General features: G+C 55.9%; 5 protein-coding genes across 5 annotated transcripts; 4 read left to right on the forward strand and 1 right to left on the reverse strand.

The window, feature by feature from the left end:
• Positions 1-4,444: 4,444 nt before the first annotated feature.
• On the reverse strand, positions 4,445-7,492 carry GGS23DRAFT_51404 (chloride channel). The gene is made up of 4 exons (XM_051514583.1): positions 6,533-7,492; positions 6,320-6,472; positions 6,150-6,264; positions 4,445-6,100 (listed from the first exon to the last, which is right to left on the reverse strand). The coding sequence occupies exons 1-4, from the start codon at positions 7,355-7,357 to the stop codon at positions 4,461-4,463; spliced, it is 2,733 nt and encodes a 910-aa protein (XP_051371779.1). The 5' UTR covers positions 7,358-7,492; the 3' UTR covers positions 4,445-4,460.
• A 1-nt stretch (position 7,493) lies between these two features.
• On the forward strand, positions 7,494-8,455 carry GGS23DRAFT_51307 (uncharacterized protein). The gene is made up of 2 exons (XM_051514573.1): positions 7,494-8,214; positions 8,286-8,455. The coding sequence occupies exon 1, from the start codon at positions 7,629-7,631 to the stop codon at positions 8,193-8,195; it is 567 nt and encodes a 188-aa protein (XP_051371780.1). The 5' UTR covers positions 7,494-7,628; the 3' UTR covers positions 8,196-8,214; positions 8,286-8,455.
• Positions 8,456-8,701: 246 nt separating this feature from the next.
• On the forward strand, positions 8,702-9,430 carry GGS23DRAFT_596840 (uncharacterized protein; the record flags this gene model as incomplete). The annotated part of the gene is made up of 1 exon (XM_051518534.1): positions 8,702-9,430. The coding sequence occupies one exon, from the start codon at positions 8,702-8,704 to the stop codon at positions 9,428-9,430; it is 729 nt and encodes a 242-aa protein (XP_051371781.1).
• Positions 9,431-9,940: 510 nt separating this feature from the next.
• On the forward strand, positions 9,941-14,540 carry GGS23DRAFT_51124 (non-ribosomal peptide synthetase). The gene is made up of 5 exons (XM_051514555.1): positions 9,941-10,988; positions 11,040-11,135; positions 11,187-11,694; positions 11,747-13,315; positions 13,375-14,540. The coding sequence occupies exons 1-5, from the start codon at positions 10,357-10,359 to the stop codon at positions 14,125-14,127; spliced, it is 3,558 nt and encodes a 1,185-aa protein (XP_051371782.1). The 5' UTR covers positions 9,941-10,356; the 3' UTR covers positions 14,128-14,540.
• Positions 14,541-14,887: 347 nt separating this feature from the next.
• GGS23DRAFT_596842 (DUF1941-domain-containing protein) lies at positions 14,888-17,147 on the forward strand (the record flags this gene model as incomplete). Its single annotated transcript, XM_051518535.1, has 3 exons — positions 14,888-15,303; positions 15,367-15,688; positions 15,744-17,147. 3 exons carry the CDS (start codon positions 14,888-14,890, stop codon positions 17,145-17,147), a joined length of 2,142 nt encoding a protein of 713 aa, XP_051371783.1.
• Between the last annotated feature and the right edge of the window lie 326 nt (positions 17,148-17,473).

Here is a 17,473-nt window from a genome sequence, read left to right on the forward strand (position 1 = left end):
ACTGAGCGAAATGGCGGGCACACCTCCTACCCGGCAGTTCTGTTGGGAGGACGACCTAAGGTTCTGCGAATTATATACATACGAAATATATGATATAGATGATATATGTGATAATATATGATACTATGATCTAGAATATGTGTATCAGACATCAGGTCGCAGAGCATCCCGGCGTCCAGCCCACATATTTATTCGGTCGACGGATGGGCGTACATATAAACCCCCAGGACAGCATACGGCACACGTAGTTGGCATCGAGAAAGAAGGCGAATAATAATAAAAATTTCTTGGCCCTGTGCGACGGCTCCCTGTATTCCTTGGATCAAAGGAATCCAGTTGCAGATATACCTAAGGGACGGATATTTTTTAAAAAAGTGGCATTTCCATCGGGAACTTCGCCTTTTCTTTTTTATCCCTTCTCCATTTCGTTCCCTGCCATCCTGGCTCCGTTACCGTCGTCCGCACGGCAGCGTCTCCGTACAGAAATACACCTACCGTCCGTTCATCGACCAACCGAAACGAAAAGGCGATGCCCGAGTAGCGACGAAGAAATGTGGGAATATATTAACCAGAGTCCAGGGAGAGGAAGATTCTTGAATTGCCATTGCTCCCACCCCCCCTATCTGCCTTATCTGCGCAGCTACAGTCGATCTACCTCTGCCGAGCGCGTGCGTGCGTCGGTCCATTTCCTCGGGTAGCCTCTAGAGGGGTCCGCGAGTCGACATCGCAATTTGATTGCGCCTCGCCGATGTACTGAAGGGAGAATCAGAATCACGGCGTACCTGGGCAGGGAAGCCCGGCCATAAGCTCATCCGATAATACCGACAAACAGTCCCTTGTCGCTGTCGCTTGTCAGAAGCCGCAGCTCGTCGACGTCGCTGGTATCTTGGCTTTGAATTTGTTTTCTTTTTGTTTTATCGTCGAGCTTTTAACTCTTTTATTCCCCTCCCTCTTCACACCAGCACGCCAGACCAAGCCGGACGGGCAGACAGACGGACAAGCTGGTGTCTGCACCCTACATCCATACTTCTTCAACCGAGAGAGAGAGAGAGAGGGAGAAAGAGAAGTCAGTCCGGAAAGGCAAAAAAAAAAAAAAATTTACGACTCACTGGAAGCAAGATTAGCAGGGAGAAGAAAGCGAAAGGCGGAAAAAGAAAAGAAGCGATGGCCAACAGAGGTATTCACCATTCCACTCCCACTATTTCATCTTGCGATTAAAAATATATTTACCTTTTCCCTTATTCCTCTTCGTTTCGCAGCACTTCCACCTGTTCTCCCACCACACTCTCTACATCCGACCGGTACTGGTACTCTCTCTCTCTTTCTACCACTTTCATCACCACCACCACCACCACCACCACCACCACCACCACCGCTGCTGCTGCTTCCGCCGCTGCAGCTACTCCCGTTGCTGCAGCGTACCGCGCTGTCTGCTCCCATCGACCCCAGGTAGATGCCCGCACAGCCAGGCCATCCTATTCTTCCCCTGCCCGTTCGTAAATGCTGAGCTCGCAAACTAAACCGGCTGCGTGCACCCTCTAGTCTCCGTTGCCGACCTAGACTCTGCCCTTCCTAGCGACGGCCCCGAATCCCTCTTTGATCTCGACCCTACCGGCGTCTTCAGCAGCAGCCCTTTCGCGCCTCCACCCGCTCCTCCTTATCCTCCTCCTCAGCTTCAGCCTCAACCTCGACCACAGCCTCAACCCGCTCCTCCCAACTTCAACCCCGACCTGGCAAACCTCCGGCGCTATTCAGGTCAGCACCTGACCCTGCCTCCCTTACCCGACCTCCTCACGCAAAGGCGGCAATTTCCCGATACTACCGAGCCCTTGCAACTCGACTCCCTCCCGCCCTATCACCGACTATTTGGCGAAGTCCGCCAATCTCCGCCTGCTAGTAACAGCAACAACCACGGTCACAGTCACGGTACAGAAGGTTCCAGTTGGCTCTCAGCCAGTCTGGACTTCTCGTCCACCAGCCCCGACGCAAACTCACGTCGGCCGGAATCCCATCACTACGCCGTCTGTTTTGAGTTCCCCACCACTCCTCACACCCAGCACACGGTGCCATCTGCGCCATCGTCCCACAGCATACCCACGCAACCGCTTCAGCCAAGCAGATTGCCCCAAGAGCCGAACAGCGACGATTACTACCTTGCCGCCATCGCTGACGGCGATTTTTCCTCACCCTCACTCCCCCCCGCCAACAGCAGTCCTCTCCCCCCCATCCGGCCACAACCTTTGAACCTGCCTAGGCCTCTAGAAATCGGCGGGAGGGTGCCAATCACCGGCCCCTCGAGACAAAGAGCAAGCAAGACAGGGGTGGTGGATCTGACGAAGGAGGAGCCCGATCTCGAGTCGTCCGGTGTCGACCCCACGACACCCGCAATGCCTATCAGTAGGAAGCGAAACGCAGCCGCCGCTGGGCTGGGAGGATCAGCCACTCCTCTCGTCAAACGACGACAATCGGGGTCCTCGCCATCTACTTCGGGCCGAGCAGCCAAGTCGAGGCGAAAACAGACAGTTAAGAGTGAAGAGATCCCTTCGCCGTTCGGCGACGACGACCTTGTTTGTCAGAATGGTCCGGACACTATCGATCTTTCCAATGCTACCGAAGTCCCAAAAGAGCTCATGGCCGCAAAGGTCGACAACAGAATGAAACTGGGCAAGTTTCAATGCGTCATCTGTATAGACGACGCCGCTGCCTTAACTGTCACACATTGTGGTATGTCCCAGATCGTCTACTATGTTTTTGCCTACACATCTCGGTAATGGACCATTGTTTACTAACTGGATGTTTCTACTAGGACATCTTTTCTGCTCCGAATGCCTACACTCGGCACTGCACATAGATGGCGTGAAGAAGTCGTGCCCGGTTTGCCGCACGAAAGTAGACACCAAAGACAAGAAGGGCAAAAACCTCAAGTCATACTACCACCTCGAGCTGAAGATCATGACCGCTAACAAGAAAGGAAAGCGACCCGCCGGCCACCCTTAACGAAGCAAGGAGTATGCTGGTATCATTAGGCTGCCCTAACTGACGTGGTGTAGACGCCGAACGGGTAGGAGGTTGATAATTCACACGACATCCGCATCTGCGCAGGATATTCGAAAATCACCGCGTATGATGACGGTTCAAACTCAGGAATCAAACATCGCCACTAATGCATATGATCCATTTCACTCAGAGGAGAGGCTCTCTCTACTACGCAACAATGGCGGGGACGTCGATATATACAAGTAATCCTACGGAAAAAGACGCCCATCCATTACTGCATGACGGAGGAAGAGAAAGAGGGAAAGGGGACTACGGGTATAACATGATTCTGCATGGACAGGGGAGTTCAATGATCATCATCTGCGGCGTGATACCCCAATGATTTCTTTTTCTCGAACTCGCCCGGGCGAGATTAGACGGTAGAGCCGACAACGACCTCTACGAGACCTCTCTTCTTTTTTTCCTCTCTTCCTCCCTAGGCATCTCCCAGCTCTCCACCTCCCGCGCACATGCACATGCACATGTACATACATAGACACACCAACACACGCGCTCCCCCCCGCTCCCACCTTTTTTTTTTTTTTTTTTGATACGGTTGGTCTGGGATATTGTACGGTAGAGAGGAGATGAAGTGAAGATAGGAGAAAGGGTGGAGGGGGCTGATTGGGTTGCCGGGCCTCTTCTCCTTTCATCGTGTATAAAAAGAAAAGGAGGGGAGAAAAAAAATGACTAGGGAAACAGACACCCTGTTATTCGCGATGACCGGCCTTGCACTGACTGCCTGCGTGCTACTTGTTTATTTTTTTGTCTCGCCTGCGTGTTCGCGGGAAATTAGGCCGTGGCTGGCGCACGCGGATAAGACACGGAGCGGCCAGGGAACCGCCTTGTGGGACAGCGTATGCACATTCGCGACAGGCAGGTTCGGTAGGGAATCGGTGAACACACATGCGGATGCCCCCGTCGTGGTATTGACGCTTCTGAGAACACCCCCCCCCCTCGTGGTGTGGTGTGGTGTGTATTCGGACTGAGGGCGCGGTCGCAGAGTGAGGCCAGGGCAGCCTGTGCGTGAGACGGACTGTGTAGCTATGTTCGGTACGAGCTTACTGCCCCGTCGGCGCAGCTGAGCTGAGATACTTTAGCTTCTACGTAACAGAGGTCACGTCACGGGTTAGTGACCACGTGGAGTGTCGCTTTCGTAAAGGATTACTATCGACGAAGCGCCAAGATAGAAAAGATAGACCCGACAGGGGGCGTAGCTGCGCAGACAGCATGGCTTATGCGCTCTTCGCCAGTGCGGCACGCACTACCTACGTGCTCTACACGTACGGCATCACAGCATCGCGTAGGACATTACGTTATCCGTCTACTGCGAGCCCGACCGCTCGAGCTCGTTCGAAATTGCCTCTTCTCTTACTTGACCTATTTAAGCTAGCCCTCCGCGCGCCCGGATGGAGACCCTCCCTCTACAGCATCCCGCCGCTCCGCTCGCCCAGCGGCGTCCTCTGCCCCATCGAGAAGTCGTCGTCGTCGTCCGCTAGCAGGCCCCCGCGCTCGCCGGCCACATCGCTGTCGTCGCCTTCTTCGTCGTCGCGCGCACTGCCACTGGCGCCGCCGCTGCCGCCCGCCCCTCTCGCGGCCCCCAGCACGCGCGGCGACGAGACGCCGTTGAGCACGTACCAGCAGTCCTTCTTAGTCAGGAGCCCCTGTAGGACGCCGCGGTCGCTGAAGAGCACGTAGCGCACGCCTAGCTTCTGGAAGTACGACAGCGCGAGGTGTAGGCTGCTGCGGCTCGGCAGCGTCAGCGGTGTCTGGTCCATCCACGGCCGCAGGTCCAGCGTCGCTCGGGGGTCCGCCAGCGGTTGGTGCGAGAAGAAGGTCTCCGTCTCCGGAGGCAGGTTGCGCGGCGGCTTCGACCCCGCCGCCAGGTTGTACGCGAGCTCCGCCCGGCTGATATAGCCGAGCAGGATCGCGTCGCGCGGGTCGCTGACAACGGGGAACCCGCGGTAATCGCAGCTCTCGAGCACGCCGCGCAGGCTGGCGATCGTATGGCCCGTCGCCGTCAGCACCACCAGGTCCTCAATGCGTGTCATGATCTGCGACGCAGGTATGTCGGGCACATTCTGCGCCCCGCCGCCGTCGTCGCCCGAGTCTAGGAACGGATATTCGTTGAAATGGATCCAGCTGTCGTAGATCCCCCGCCGCGAGAAGGCATCCCCAACCCACTTCGAGAGCATCACGGCCACCATGATAGGAAGCACGTAGGTCAGCGCACCGGTCAACTCGAACATGATGACTACGATAGAGACCGTCATGCGCGTGACGCCCGCGAGCGTGGCCGCTGCACCAATCATGGCATACACGCCCGGCGTCACACACGGACTGTTGGGCTCGCAGGTACTAAACATGATAAAATTCGGATAATTCCGCTGCCAGATCTCCATGGCGATGCCCACCGCCCGGCCAGAGAGGGCACCGATAGCCATAGAGGGCAATATGATACCTGCCGGGATCTGCAGGCCGAAGGTAACGGCCGCTAGGAAAAAACCAAGCACGGCGGCAAATAACAGCAGGATAACGGTGCCGGCAGTGGCCACACCTGTCTTGCAGAGGCCAAACGGGTCGTCGAGGACGAGGGCGCAGTCGGAGAACAGCGAAGACACGATCTCTGAAGTCTGCGCTCGCATATAGAAATTAGGGTAGTTTATAAGGGCCGACAAGAGTGCCACAATGCCGACCTGAGTCAAAGCCCCTGGGAGCCACGCGTTAGATTTCCTCCATTGAGCCACACGCATGTTGGCTTTGATGAAGAGACCTCCGTAGAGGCCGCCAAGAATACCGAGAAGTGCGAAAGGGATAACTTCAAAGTCGTGCCAGCCGGTGCTGAACTTGACCTGGAACAGCACGAGCTTGCCGGATCGGAACGGATCGAAGGCTTGCAACACGACCGCGGCGGTCATGGCGCAGACGAAGCTCTGCCACATCGTCTTGTCGGCGAAATAGTAGGAGAGCTGCTCGAGACTAAACAAGACGCCTCCTATAGGCGATCCAAACGCGACGGAGATTCCTGACGCTGCCGCCGCGGACAAAACCTCTCGTTTCCGTGCTGGTCTAGTCAGTTGCATTCTTTCGTGGGGTGTGGTCATAATACATGCCTTCATTATTATTTATATTGGGGAACAGTTTGATGAAAATGCTGGAGCAACAACAGGCAACATGTACCAAGGGGCCTTCCTTGCCTAGCCACATGCCCGATGCGACAGCGAAGCACTGTTACCAGTTAGCGGAGGTTCACTTGACAGTACGTTCGTAACGTAACGCATACCAATCCTAGCGACTTTGTGACTAGCGTCCAGGGACCCAGGAAACGCCGGATCACGAACCCCCCCAACATCGTCTTCACCTCGGGTATACCACTGTGCCTAGCATATATCGCGTACTCCTTGACCAAAAATCCGGCGCAGAGCGCAAATGTTACCTGCCACGGGTTAGAAAAAGTTGAAAAGGGATGCACATAACACGATGCTAGGAAACTCACAGAGAACAACAGATAAAACAAGTATTCTATAGCCCATTTCCCACCCACAGATCCTATCCCCAGAGCCGCGGCCCACGGCTTCCACCCCAAACATTTATCACCTTGGTCGTAACCGTAGCAGCAGAACTGCTTGTTGAGATAGAACGCGCCTCCCTCCGGCCCCGAGGAGCAGTATCCCGCCTTGATATCCCCCAGCCAGTCCGAGGCAACATCTATACTGGCTGCCAGCGCTCCCACGGCGACACCCGTCAAGACGAGGACGACCCATGCCTGGCTGGAGTCGAGGAGCTGTTGTATGTATCCGATTATGCCTGTCGCGCTCGAATACAAGACCCGTAGACGTTGTCGCTCTTTCGTGTACTCGAAAATCCAGTCGATAGCCGTCAGGTCCTCGTATCCTACTCGCCGGCCGGGCCCTTCGACATACCAGTCCAGCGGCGCGCCCTCCTTATGGCCGGCCAGCGTGGCAGAGGCACCCTCGACCCGATCCGAGCCGGAGCCCTGTCGTCCGGGGGGCATCTCGGCCTCAGAACGTGGCGAGCGCGGCGAAGTAGAACCCAGGCGGTTGCCGGTCAGAGAGGAGAGGAACCGACTGGACTGTGAGAGGACGGACTGCTTCTGCTTCCTCTTGAAGCTAACTGGCTCGGCCAGTTCCTCGGCTAGGGGATCGTCGTCTAGAATGTCGTCATCATTGATATCGAACAGATCGTCGATCTCGTCTCTTCGGTCGCGGCTCGGGGCGTTCGATTCGTGGGGCGATCGCGAGGAAGACGACGAGCCCTCCCCGTCGTGGGTGTTCATCAAATTCCTACTGCTCGTCGCCATCTCGGAGGCCTAGTCATGCAACCTGCCATATTCCAACGGGAGGTGTTGCTCCACTCGATTCTTTCGATTCTCTCCAATAACGGTGGAAGCTAGATAGGTTTCGGGGACGGACATGACGTTGCGGGTTTGCAATGGAGAAGGGAGACGGGCAGCACTAGGGTCGCTGTTGGTCGGTTAGTCACCAGAATAACCAGAGAAGCCCCAACGAAGTACATAAGTACTATGTACGTGTAGATGCATACAGGAAGGACCTGCGTTTATACATGGTGCTATGTATCGTATACCTAGGATAGCGTCTACCTGCGCGCGGCTGGCGTACGGTCCCCGGCACGGGTATGCGTTCCCCACGTACCCAGGTACAAAGTGCGTAAGTTACGATAACGATAAGCCCGAAATTGTGGAGGGCAGCTTGATGAATGAACAGAGCGACTGCAAGGCATTGTTCTTAACCAAGAGCTCAGCAGACGAACATGTAAGGGGACACCTTCGGTTCATATGCCCTGTCCCACGCTGCAAGGATGCCGTAATGGGTCGAGCAAAGAGGTCGCTCGTCATTTCACATAATACCTCACAGCAGCATCGAGAATCAGATCAATTCTCTAATTTGATCAACATCCCGGATCCCACGGAGATCGTTGTTTCCGCAAGACCTGCGGATGAGCATGACGAGGATGAAAGCGACCCTGTGCTTGACGATGACACCATCGACGACTTTGAAGAAGACGACGACTCCTTTTCCGAAGACTTCAATCATGGAGTGAGCGCAATATTCCCACTGGCGCGAGTTACTGCCGCAGTTGAAACAGTCGGAGAGCAGAGGTGCTGCTTGCTAAAATGAAATCAGAAGCTCCTGACAGGTGAGTACGGACATCTGCAGTGCATTTTGTAACGCCTATTCAGTGACTTAACTCAAATTCCGGCTTGCCAGCCTCTGTGTCTGGACCCCCTCGTAACCTGGGTCTGAAGTGCTTAGTACCGTCCCGAGTTGTTGACAACATAGTAAGCCGGCTCTGCCCTGCGTCAGCAACCCTAGGCTACGATATCACCCTGCTCAAATTCCAACGCGCCTCTTCAATAACGGCCATGCCTAGCAGATGTATCGCATATCAAGCGGAGTGTCTCTCCGAATGCCAGCTTAAGAAGTACGGCCTCAAGGCAACTAATCTCGACCAAATATGCGAGAAGAACGGGTGTTTCAAAGCTGGATTCGGCGGCTCAAAATTTTGCAAAGCCCACCTATCTGGATGGACTCAAACCCAAGAAGATACGGATTTCCAGCAACTTTAAATGCTACGCAACCATCATTTACCGGCCTTGCAAGTGGTGTGGACCGACAGACCCGCTATGAAGAGTATCCTCGCCCTCGTCGATTCCATCCAGGCTGAAGAATCGCCTGTTTCGGCATTGAGATTTATCGACCTTGAGTATAACTCCTCCACGCGGAGGGTATTCGAAATTGGCATGTGCGATGCCAACGGAACTGTGACCATGGATTGCTTGACTTCATACGGATCCAAGGCCCTCCACGCTGTGACCAACGACGACACTGTTGTTGAAAGACGCATAGATGGCATAATCGAGACTTCTGTTAAACAACATCACTGCGCCCATGGCTCCATAACTGCAAAGCAGGTCGCAGATGAGCTCAGGCTGCAGGGCATTTCACAGGAGACTATTTTCGTGTCATGGCACAGCAACGCATTTAGCCTGTCTCTATCGCGCGAGTGGTTGGAGTCTGAGGGGGAGTATGGGGTACTACCCCCCGGCCCCCACTGTATCCCAACCATCCCGTATTTCCGGCGAAACCTTGGGGATGTCAAATCGAAGAATGGCCGGGACTTTCCTCTGTCCCTGCCCACCATGTCCCCAACCATGATGACCCCACGCCACGAGCTGTACGGGAGGAATCGCCACGCCATTATAGACGCTCAGCAGCTGAAATGCATGACGGACGTCTTCGGGACACTATGTCGGCTTCAAGATCGCCGGGATGGTTGGTTAGAGCATCTCCGACACACTGCAGGCCGACCAAGCCTCCATCAGGCTAGATTGGAGCCGTTCTGGGCGCAGTAACTTTGGACGATCATTTGCGGGCTGTATTGTATGGGAGTTCACTGAGATATGACGAGATCCCGGGGGAAGGGTGGCAGTGAGTGAATCTTATGGGAAGGGAAAGTCAGTGGTCGCGTCTATTTTGGACGACAGTCAGGTTCTAGGCTGATACCTAGTTGGTGGCTGGACAGTGCGCAAGCTGAACAAGAGGCCACCAGCAATTCCATGGCTGGATCAAAAGCGACTATGAGAGGGCGCAAGGGACTCCCTCACTACGCTCAGCCAGCTCACGTCTTGCCCAGCGCTACTCAGTCATTTATCAGCCCCCAAAAGCAGGGGTTTAGCTTGAGATCTGGAGATATATTTTAGTACTCTTGAGTTTTGCCTATACATCTGACAACATCTGCGTTCAGTTAAAACGATTCATTACCTATGAGAATTACCAAAGTGCAAAATGAATCAGGAAAGATATAGAAGCAGTATTTGCTCGCCGTGATCTATATTAATCTTTCAGCCCACAAGGGCGACTTGACGCAAGCTTGCTTCCATGTGACACCATCATCAGAACACAATTTCAAGCTCGATCATTACATGCAATTCCTCCCTTTTTCGATGGACATGAAGCGCCGTTGCCCCTCGTGTCCTGTATATACCAAATTAAATTCTCTGCAAGGAAACTGTCCGTCAAGGCGGGCCAGTAGGGTGAGGTTTGCTAGTGACCGCCTACCGTAATAGGAAAAGGTGCCCCTCCCCCGAAGATCGGAGTGAGGCAGAATTCTTTTGCGGTGACAAATCTTCAAGCCGTCATTCTCGAGCCCGTAGTTATGTTCTACCTTTCTCAATAGACGCGACTCTTTTCAGGATATCAGCTTGGACTATGCTCCAGGGACACATTCGCTACGAGGCGCCTTCCCACTCAGGGTAAATATCGCCATATTGCTGCCGCCATGGGGCTTCCCGATCCCACCATCGACCTCGACTGGAGCGGCTACATAGGCGCCATCCACGAGATATTCCACAAGAATGCTTTGAAGAATCCCGACGCGCCGTGCGTCACGGAAACAGCCTCCTCCACCACGCCCGAGAGGAGATTCAACTACAAGCAGATTTATGAGGCGTCCAACATCTTGGCCAACCAGCTCCATGAAGCTGGCATCACCAATGGCGATGTCGTTATGATCTTTGCCTACCGTTCCGTCGAACTCGTCATCGCCTTCATGGGAATCCTTGCTGCCGGTGCCACTATTACTGTCCTAGACCCCGCGTACCCGCCGGCGAGACAACAGATCTACCTTGAAGTCTCACAACCAAAGGCCCTGATCACGATTGGCAGAGCCAGGGACGAGAATGGTACTTTTGCGCCGCGTGTCCAGAAGTACATTGACGAGGAACTATCTCTCAAAATACGAGTACCCGAGCTACGGATGAGCGGTGATGGCCACCTTACCGGTGGCGAGGTTGATGGAAAGGAAGTCTTTACCGACACGGAAAGCAAAGCATCGGCGCCTCCAGATGTTCTGGTGGGTCCGGACTCAACAAGTATCCTGAGCTTTACCAGTGGCACGACATCCACACCCAAGTACGAGATCCAGCAACTCTTAAAGTTCGGACATTAGCTGACTATTTCCAGGGGCGTGTTGGGCAGACATTACAGCTTAGCCAAGTACTTCCCGTGGATGGCCAAAACTTTCAACTGGACCTCGGACACAAAGTTCGCTTGTCTAAGGTAAAACCTATCAAAGATGATGCCCGTCACAGCTCTGCTAACCAATGGTAGTGGCATAAGCCATGATCCTATCCAGCGAGACATTTTCAGTCCGATTTTCGTGGGCGGGGAGCTAATTTGCCCTGCTCGCGAGAATATCGCCCACGAAAGGTTAGCTGAGTGGTTCCGCGATCACAAACCTAACGCGGTCCATTTGACGCCCGCGATGGGTCAAATCTTGTGCGGCGGTGCCAAGGTGGAGTTCCCTTCATTGAAGTGGGTTCTCTACGTTGGTGATATTCTGACCAAGAAGGATTGCGCTGCGCTCCGCAAGCTGGCGCCTAACGCGGAGATCTGCGCTGCATATGGTACCACTGAGACGAGCCGCAGCGTGTCATACTACCACATCAAGAGCCACGCTGAGGATCCGAATGCATTAGATAAATTTGGCGATATTGTTCCTGTCGGAAAGGGCATCGAGAACGTCCAGCTCCTCGTAGTCAACCGGGAGGATCCGACCAAGCTTTGCGGCGTCGGTGAGGTCGGTGAGATTATGTTGAGAGCAGCAGGCTTAGCCGAGATAAGTCTCCCCTTTCTTTTTCTGATAGAGTCCTGCTAATATTCGACTTTACGGATATCTGAATGACCTGGAGAAAACCAAGGAAAAATTTCTCGACAACTGGTTCGTCGACAACCAGAAGTGGGTTGAGGCTGACAACAAAGTTGCCGATCACGCCAACGAGCCCTGGAGAAAGTATTACAAAGGCCCACGAGACAGAATCTACAGGAGCGGCGACTTGGGGTATTTTTTGGACGATTCTGGTAATTGCGCAATTACAGGCAGAGCTGATGATCAAGCCAAAGTTCGTGGCTTTCGCATCGAGCTCAATGAGATCGATAGCAACTTGAGAGGACACCATTTGGTCCGCGAGTGCAAGACGCTGCTTCGAAGAGATCGGAACGAAGAGCCAACACTGGTCAGCTACATTGTGCCTGAACACCAAGAGTGGCTCAAGTGGCTAGCAGAACGCAGCCTGGAAGACACGGAGGAGCAAGGTACCGAGATCGGACCCGTCATCGTGTATTCTAAGCGCTACAGGCCAATGCAAACGGAGGTTCGGGACCATCTCAAGTCTCGATTGCCAGCTCACGCTGTCCCGACTTATTTCATCTTCCTGAAGAAGCTGCCCTTGAACCCCAACGGCAAGGTTGACAGCCCAAACCTGCCGTTCCCGGATGCGGCCCTGATCTCGGAAGAGGCTTCGGAGGAGGATCTGAAGAGATGGGAAACGCTCAGCAACACCGAAAAGGAACTGGCGGAGCAGTGGGCAACACTGATCAATGGTTTGAATGCCAAGACCCTGCAGCCCGAGTCTGATTTCTTTGAAAGCGGTGGGCACAGTCTGCTGGCCCAGCAGCTTCTCCTCAATACCCGCAAGAACCTGGGGGTCAACGTGTCCATCAGCTCACTGTACTCGAACTCATCCCTCAGGGCTCTTAGCACACAGATTGACCGCCAGCGTGAGGGCAAGGACGATTCGGGCGCGACAGAGGACGGCGAGGCTGCATATGCCCAGTCACTCGACAAGCTGCTCGGTAGCCTCGATGCCAAGTATCAGACGGCGGACCCTGCGGCACTCTCACCGGCAGGCAAGACGACCGTCTTTGTGACTGGCGCCACGGGCTTCCTGGGCTCTTACATCGTCAGGAACTTGCTTGAGCGTGAGAATGTACACGTGATCGCCCATGTCCGCGGAACGAAGGACGTCCCGGCCGCCCTCGAGCGGCTCCAGAGGTCACTCCGCGGATACAGCGTATGGCAGGATTCTTGGGCCACTAGGCTCAGTGCAGTCATCGGTGACCTGACACAGCCGCGTCTTGGACTTGATGACGGCACATGGGAGATGCTTGGCGACGCTGTAGATGTGGTTATCCATAACGGCGCCCTCGTCCACTGGGTAAAGCAGTATAAGCATCTCGAGCGTAGCAATGTTCTATCAACAATCGATGCCCTGCGGCTTTGCAACCAGGGCAAGCCTAAGCTTTTCTCATTCATTAGCTCGACAAGCATTCTAGACACGGATCACTATATTAACCTGTCACACCAGCGGACCAGCACTGGACAAGGCGCTGTCATGGAAGCAGATGACACGATGGGCAGTCGCACCGGTCTCGGCACCGGATACGGCCAGTCCAAATGGGTAAGTAGCCTCCACAGACCCCTTTCTGCATGAGTAGCACCCATTCTGATGGACCACAGGTATCTGAACAGCTCGTCCGCGAGGCTGGCAGACGCGGCCTCCTCGGATCTGTCGTCCGACCTGGCTATATCCTCGGAGACGCTGCCACCGGTGTCTGCAACAACGACGACTTTCTTATCCGCATGCTCAAGGGCTGTATCCAGCTGTCTAGCCGGCCGCACATTATCAACACAATCAACGCCGTGCCTGTAGGTCACGTCTCTACTGTCGTCGTCGCAGCTAGCTTGAACCCCGTCCCGGCCGAAACTGCAAACAGCAACAGCGGCAGCGACGACGTTGGTGTCCACGTCATCCACGTCACTGCCCATCCCCGCCTGCGCATGAACGAGTATCTCTCCATCCTGAGCTACTACGGCTACCACGTTCCCGAGGTGGATTACGACCACTGGAAGGCCCAGCTCGAGACCTTTGTCTCGGCAGGTTCTGTCCAGAAAGACGAGGAACAGAGTGCTCTCATGCCTCTCTTCCACATGGCGACGAACAACCTCCCCACAACCACTCGCGCGCCGGAACTTGATGATCGCAATGCTGTGGCTGTCCTCAAGACTGATGCAGACCGGTGGACGGGTGTCGATGAGAGTGCTGGAGAGGGCATCAGTAGGGAAGCTGTTGGCCGCTTCTTAAGGTACCTCGCCGAAACCAATTTCCTGGCATGGCCAACTGGACGGGGTAGGGAGCTGCCGGCTATCAAGGCTGGTGCTGTCGAGGCGCAGGCGAAATGGGGTGTCGGAGGGCGTGGTGGTGTAGCGTGAGGGAGAGGGAACGGGGACAAAATTCAAAGTCTGGATAGCGAAAAACAAGTGCTGATAGATCGGAGAGCCTAGACAAAAGTAAAATGGTGGGCATTAGAGACCCTTTGGATTCACAAGTAAGGTATATCTCATTCGCGTCTATACTGCTTTGTTGCAAGCGATAGATGAAATCTTGAGACGCCCCTTTTCCCCTCAACGATCAAGGTCAGATCCTTTGTGAGATGTGACTTATCACCGTAACGGGTCCCTTTCGGGGGATGACCCGTCAACTTGGTATGTTATCAAAGTGTCCAGTACCCTGTCTCATGAATGACCTGTGTTGAGGACCACTCGGCTCACGTCCTTCATCTCTCCATCACCGAATCTAATATCATCTAAGAGCAGGTACCTTTAGCTGAGAAGGTACCTAGCTGAGAAAGTACCTAGGTAGTTCCGTCAGCAGATAGGTACATCTGATGGGGCAGGATGGGTACGTGCGCACAGACCAGTTGAGCAAATCAAAGGCGGCAGCCCCAAACCGCGAACAGCGACACACAGATTTCAAACATAGCTACCTACCAAACAACAATCTCAACACAGCAGAGAGGCACAAAAATAATTAAGCAAATAGCTCATCGCCCATCCAGGCCCAGCTTAATTCGCCTGGGGGGATACGGACTACCTGTATTATTTAATTCTAGTCGTCAGCGCGACAACCGAAGTCCACATCGATGCCCCCATCTCGTGCCAGTGAGGTGAGCGAGATCCGGCAGGGGACAAGATGGAGGATGTCCCCGATGTCTCCCGACTGCAAGTGCACGACGGCGAAGACGGAGCCGAACCGAGCGCCCCTCAGCCCCCGACCGTAGAAAAGATTCGGGAGCTCCTCATGACCAAAGACGACACTACCCGATTTGTCGGCTTAGCCCTCCTCAAGTCCGTCTTGGACAACACACCCGAGCTACGAGACGAAAAGGGGGTCATCATCTCGCTATGGGATGCCATGCCGCCCAAGTTCCTCGACCGCCTGCTCCGCACCGGCTCACGGTCGGGCTCGGAGCGGAAGGACGCCAAGGACATGCTCGACCTCGCAGTAGCTGTCATCCACACATTCGCCATCTTGCTGCCCGACGACGCAAAGCAGGATGAGAAGCTCGTCGGCCGAATCCCGAGATTAGCCAAGGCCGTCCTCTACAGGTGGGCAGACAGCCACCTCTCCCCGTTGACGGCACAAGTAAACACACGCTGACCTCACGCAAGCTCCAAGGAGACAACTCAGGTTATTGTGCAGACGCTGTTTACTCTTGTCGTTGTGCCGGGCGGTGCCAGGCGCTTCGCCGACCTGGAGATCGACGATTGGACGCCGCTCATCGAGATTGCCCCGGAGCACCCGCACGTCATGCCGATATTTATCTGGGCCTGGGAAAAGGGAACGTCTGGCCTCGAGGATGGTCTGCCGAAGGAGGCGATGAGGGCTAAGATCGACGAGGCTATTCAGTCTTTTATCTCTTCGTTTCTCGGCACCGACGGAGCGAGCCTCCTCTTATTTATCTCTCACATTCTACGAAACCTCGACGAGCAGGTAAGCTTTGCCCGTTTTTAGGACCAGTGGTAAACACGCTCTCATCAAATTCTAGCTCATACCACCGAATCCGAGATGGCTCGGCTCGCTCACCAAGCTCATACGCAGCTTGTCGACCAACCGGCCGACAGCAGATAGCCGGACGGCGTACACCAACTGCGCGGGCGCGCTGCTGCTCCTCTACCCGACGGCGGCCCCCCCGATGCTGTTCCAGGACGAGAAGGACGCGGCGAAGCCGTTCTCGTACCACTTCGTCAACCTGATCCTGGTCGACCTGCGCGTGACCCTGCCGACGCTCCTCGAGAAGCTCAACGACGCGGAGTACCCGCAGATCTCGCAGCGCATGACATCGGCGCTCGACATCCTGACGGCGTTCATCAGCCAGCTCATCGCGTGGATGGAGGAACTCGACGACGGGGCGGGGCCGGGGCCGGAGCCGGACGCGCCAAGCCGGCCCCAGCTCCAGCTCCGGATGCCGCCCGACCTCGTCCTCAGGCTGAGCCGGTCCATCGCCGAGACCCTGTCCGTCGTCATGGAGCACCTCCGCGACCGCTGGGACGCGGCGGTGGCGGGCGCGGCGGGCCTGCACCCGGACGCGCGCGCCGGCCGCGCGCACTCGGACCTCGGGGCGCGGCGGACGCTCGCATGGGACGCCGGCGAGGCGCGCGCCGCGGCCGACGCGCTCGTGCTCGCGGCCGTGCGCGCGGTCGCGCTGTGGATCCGCGACGACGACGGCGACGCCCTGCGCAAGGAGGCGGCCGGCCTCGTCGACATGTTTGTCGAGCTGTACCGCGAGAGCGGCGGCGGCGGCGGCGGAGAAGGAGGAGGAGGAGGAGAGGGGGGAGGGGCCGAGAGCCTCGACTTCCGGCTGCCCGTGCTCGCCGCGCTCGAGGGCGTCCTCCGCACGCCCGAGGGCGTCGCCGCGTCGGCCGCCCACGACGGCTGGAAGGTCCTGGCCGAGGACCTGCTCGCGATCCTCGCGCGGAGCGAGACGGCTGCCGCTCACGACCGGAGGAGGGAGAAGGGGAAGGGGAAGGAAAAGGAGAGCGGGGACGACGGCGAGAAGGTGGAAGAGCAGGAGAAAGAGAAAGAGAAAGAGAAAGAGATGCAGGCAGAGCTGATCCGCGGAGACCGCATCGCCCTCGTGCTGCAGATCCTGGCCGAGGCCGAGGACAGCACGCCCGAGGACTGGATGGCCGTGGTGACCGCCGTGGCGGCGTACGACGTCCCCGCGGCAGAGGGCGGGCCCGGGGCGCTCCTGCTCGAGTTCGCGACGGACACGGTGCAGCTGGCGGCGACGCTGCTCGCGCACGCGAACCCCGGCATGCGGCGGCGGTACGTCCACTCGGCCGCCGCCGTGCGCGGCGTCGCGGAGCAGCTGAGGGAGCAGGCCGAGGAGGAGAGCGGCTTCGCGCGCGATTTGGACGCGGCGATTTCTACGCTACTGGACATACAGTAGCACACGGTTCTAGAAGGCAGGAGGCAGCGTATGGCAAATCACGTTCACGACATATGCTCTCGCTATTGTGCTTGTGTATCTCCGTGGGCTCCCCTCGTTTTGGTTTCCTAAGCGTGCTCTTCTGCCATTCTTGAACTTGGTGGACGCCTTCACCTTAGCGAGGATCGCTCTGGAGAACGGTAGGTATTTCCAGCAACCGCACATGTCGCAACCTAGTCGCGCTCGGTCGCGCCGTTCTTGATAGGTACGTTGGCTGGTGACAGCGGTGGCGGCCACAGCCCATTCCGGTGAGTACTACTCCTCCTCCTACGAACAAACACGCATTT

This window comes from Durotheca rogersii, assembly GCF_024521655.1.
Source record: "Durotheca rogersii strain YMJ 92031201 chromosome Unknown GGS23scaffold_10, whole genome shotgun sequence".
Classification (NCBI taxonomy): domain Eukaryota; kingdom Fungi; phylum Ascomycota; class Sordariomycetes; order Xylariales; family Xylariaceae; genus Durotheca; species Durotheca rogersii.

What these genes read in the sequence shown, in the direction of transcription:
- GGS23DRAFT_51404 (XM_051514583.1), bottom strand. Translation starts at nt 7,357, where the DNA reads ATGGCGACGAGCAGTAGGAATTTGATGAACACCCACGACGGGGAGGGC. An exon ending in TCACAAAGTCGCTAGGATTG is followed by an intron (nt 6,265 to 6,319) that starts GTATGCGTTACG and finishes AACTGGTAACAG; the next exon opens with TGCTTCGCTGTCGCATCGGG. An exon ending in CAATATAAATAATAATGAAG is followed by an intron (nt 6,101 to 6,149) that starts GCATGTATTATG and finishes TGACTAGACCAG; the next exon opens with CACGGAAACGAGAGGTTTTG.
- GGS23DRAFT_51307 (XM_051514573.1), top strand. Translation starts at nt 7,629, where the DNA reads ATGTATCGTATACCTAGGATAGCGTCTACCTGCGCGCGGCTGGCGTAC.
- GGS23DRAFT_51124 (XM_051514555.1), top strand. Translation starts at nt 10,357, where the DNA reads ATGGGGCTTCCCGATCCCACCATCGACCTCGACTGGAGCGGCTACATA. An exon ending in GGCACGACATCCACACCCAA is followed by an intron (nt 10,989 to 11,039) that starts GTACGAGATCCA and finishes GACTATTTCCAG; the next exon opens with GGGCGTGTTGGGCAGACATT. An exon ending in GAGCAGCAGGCTTAGCCGAG is followed by an intron (nt 11,695 to 11,746) that starts ATAAGTCTCCCC and finishes ATTCGACTTTAC; the next exon opens with GGATATCTGAATGACCTGGA.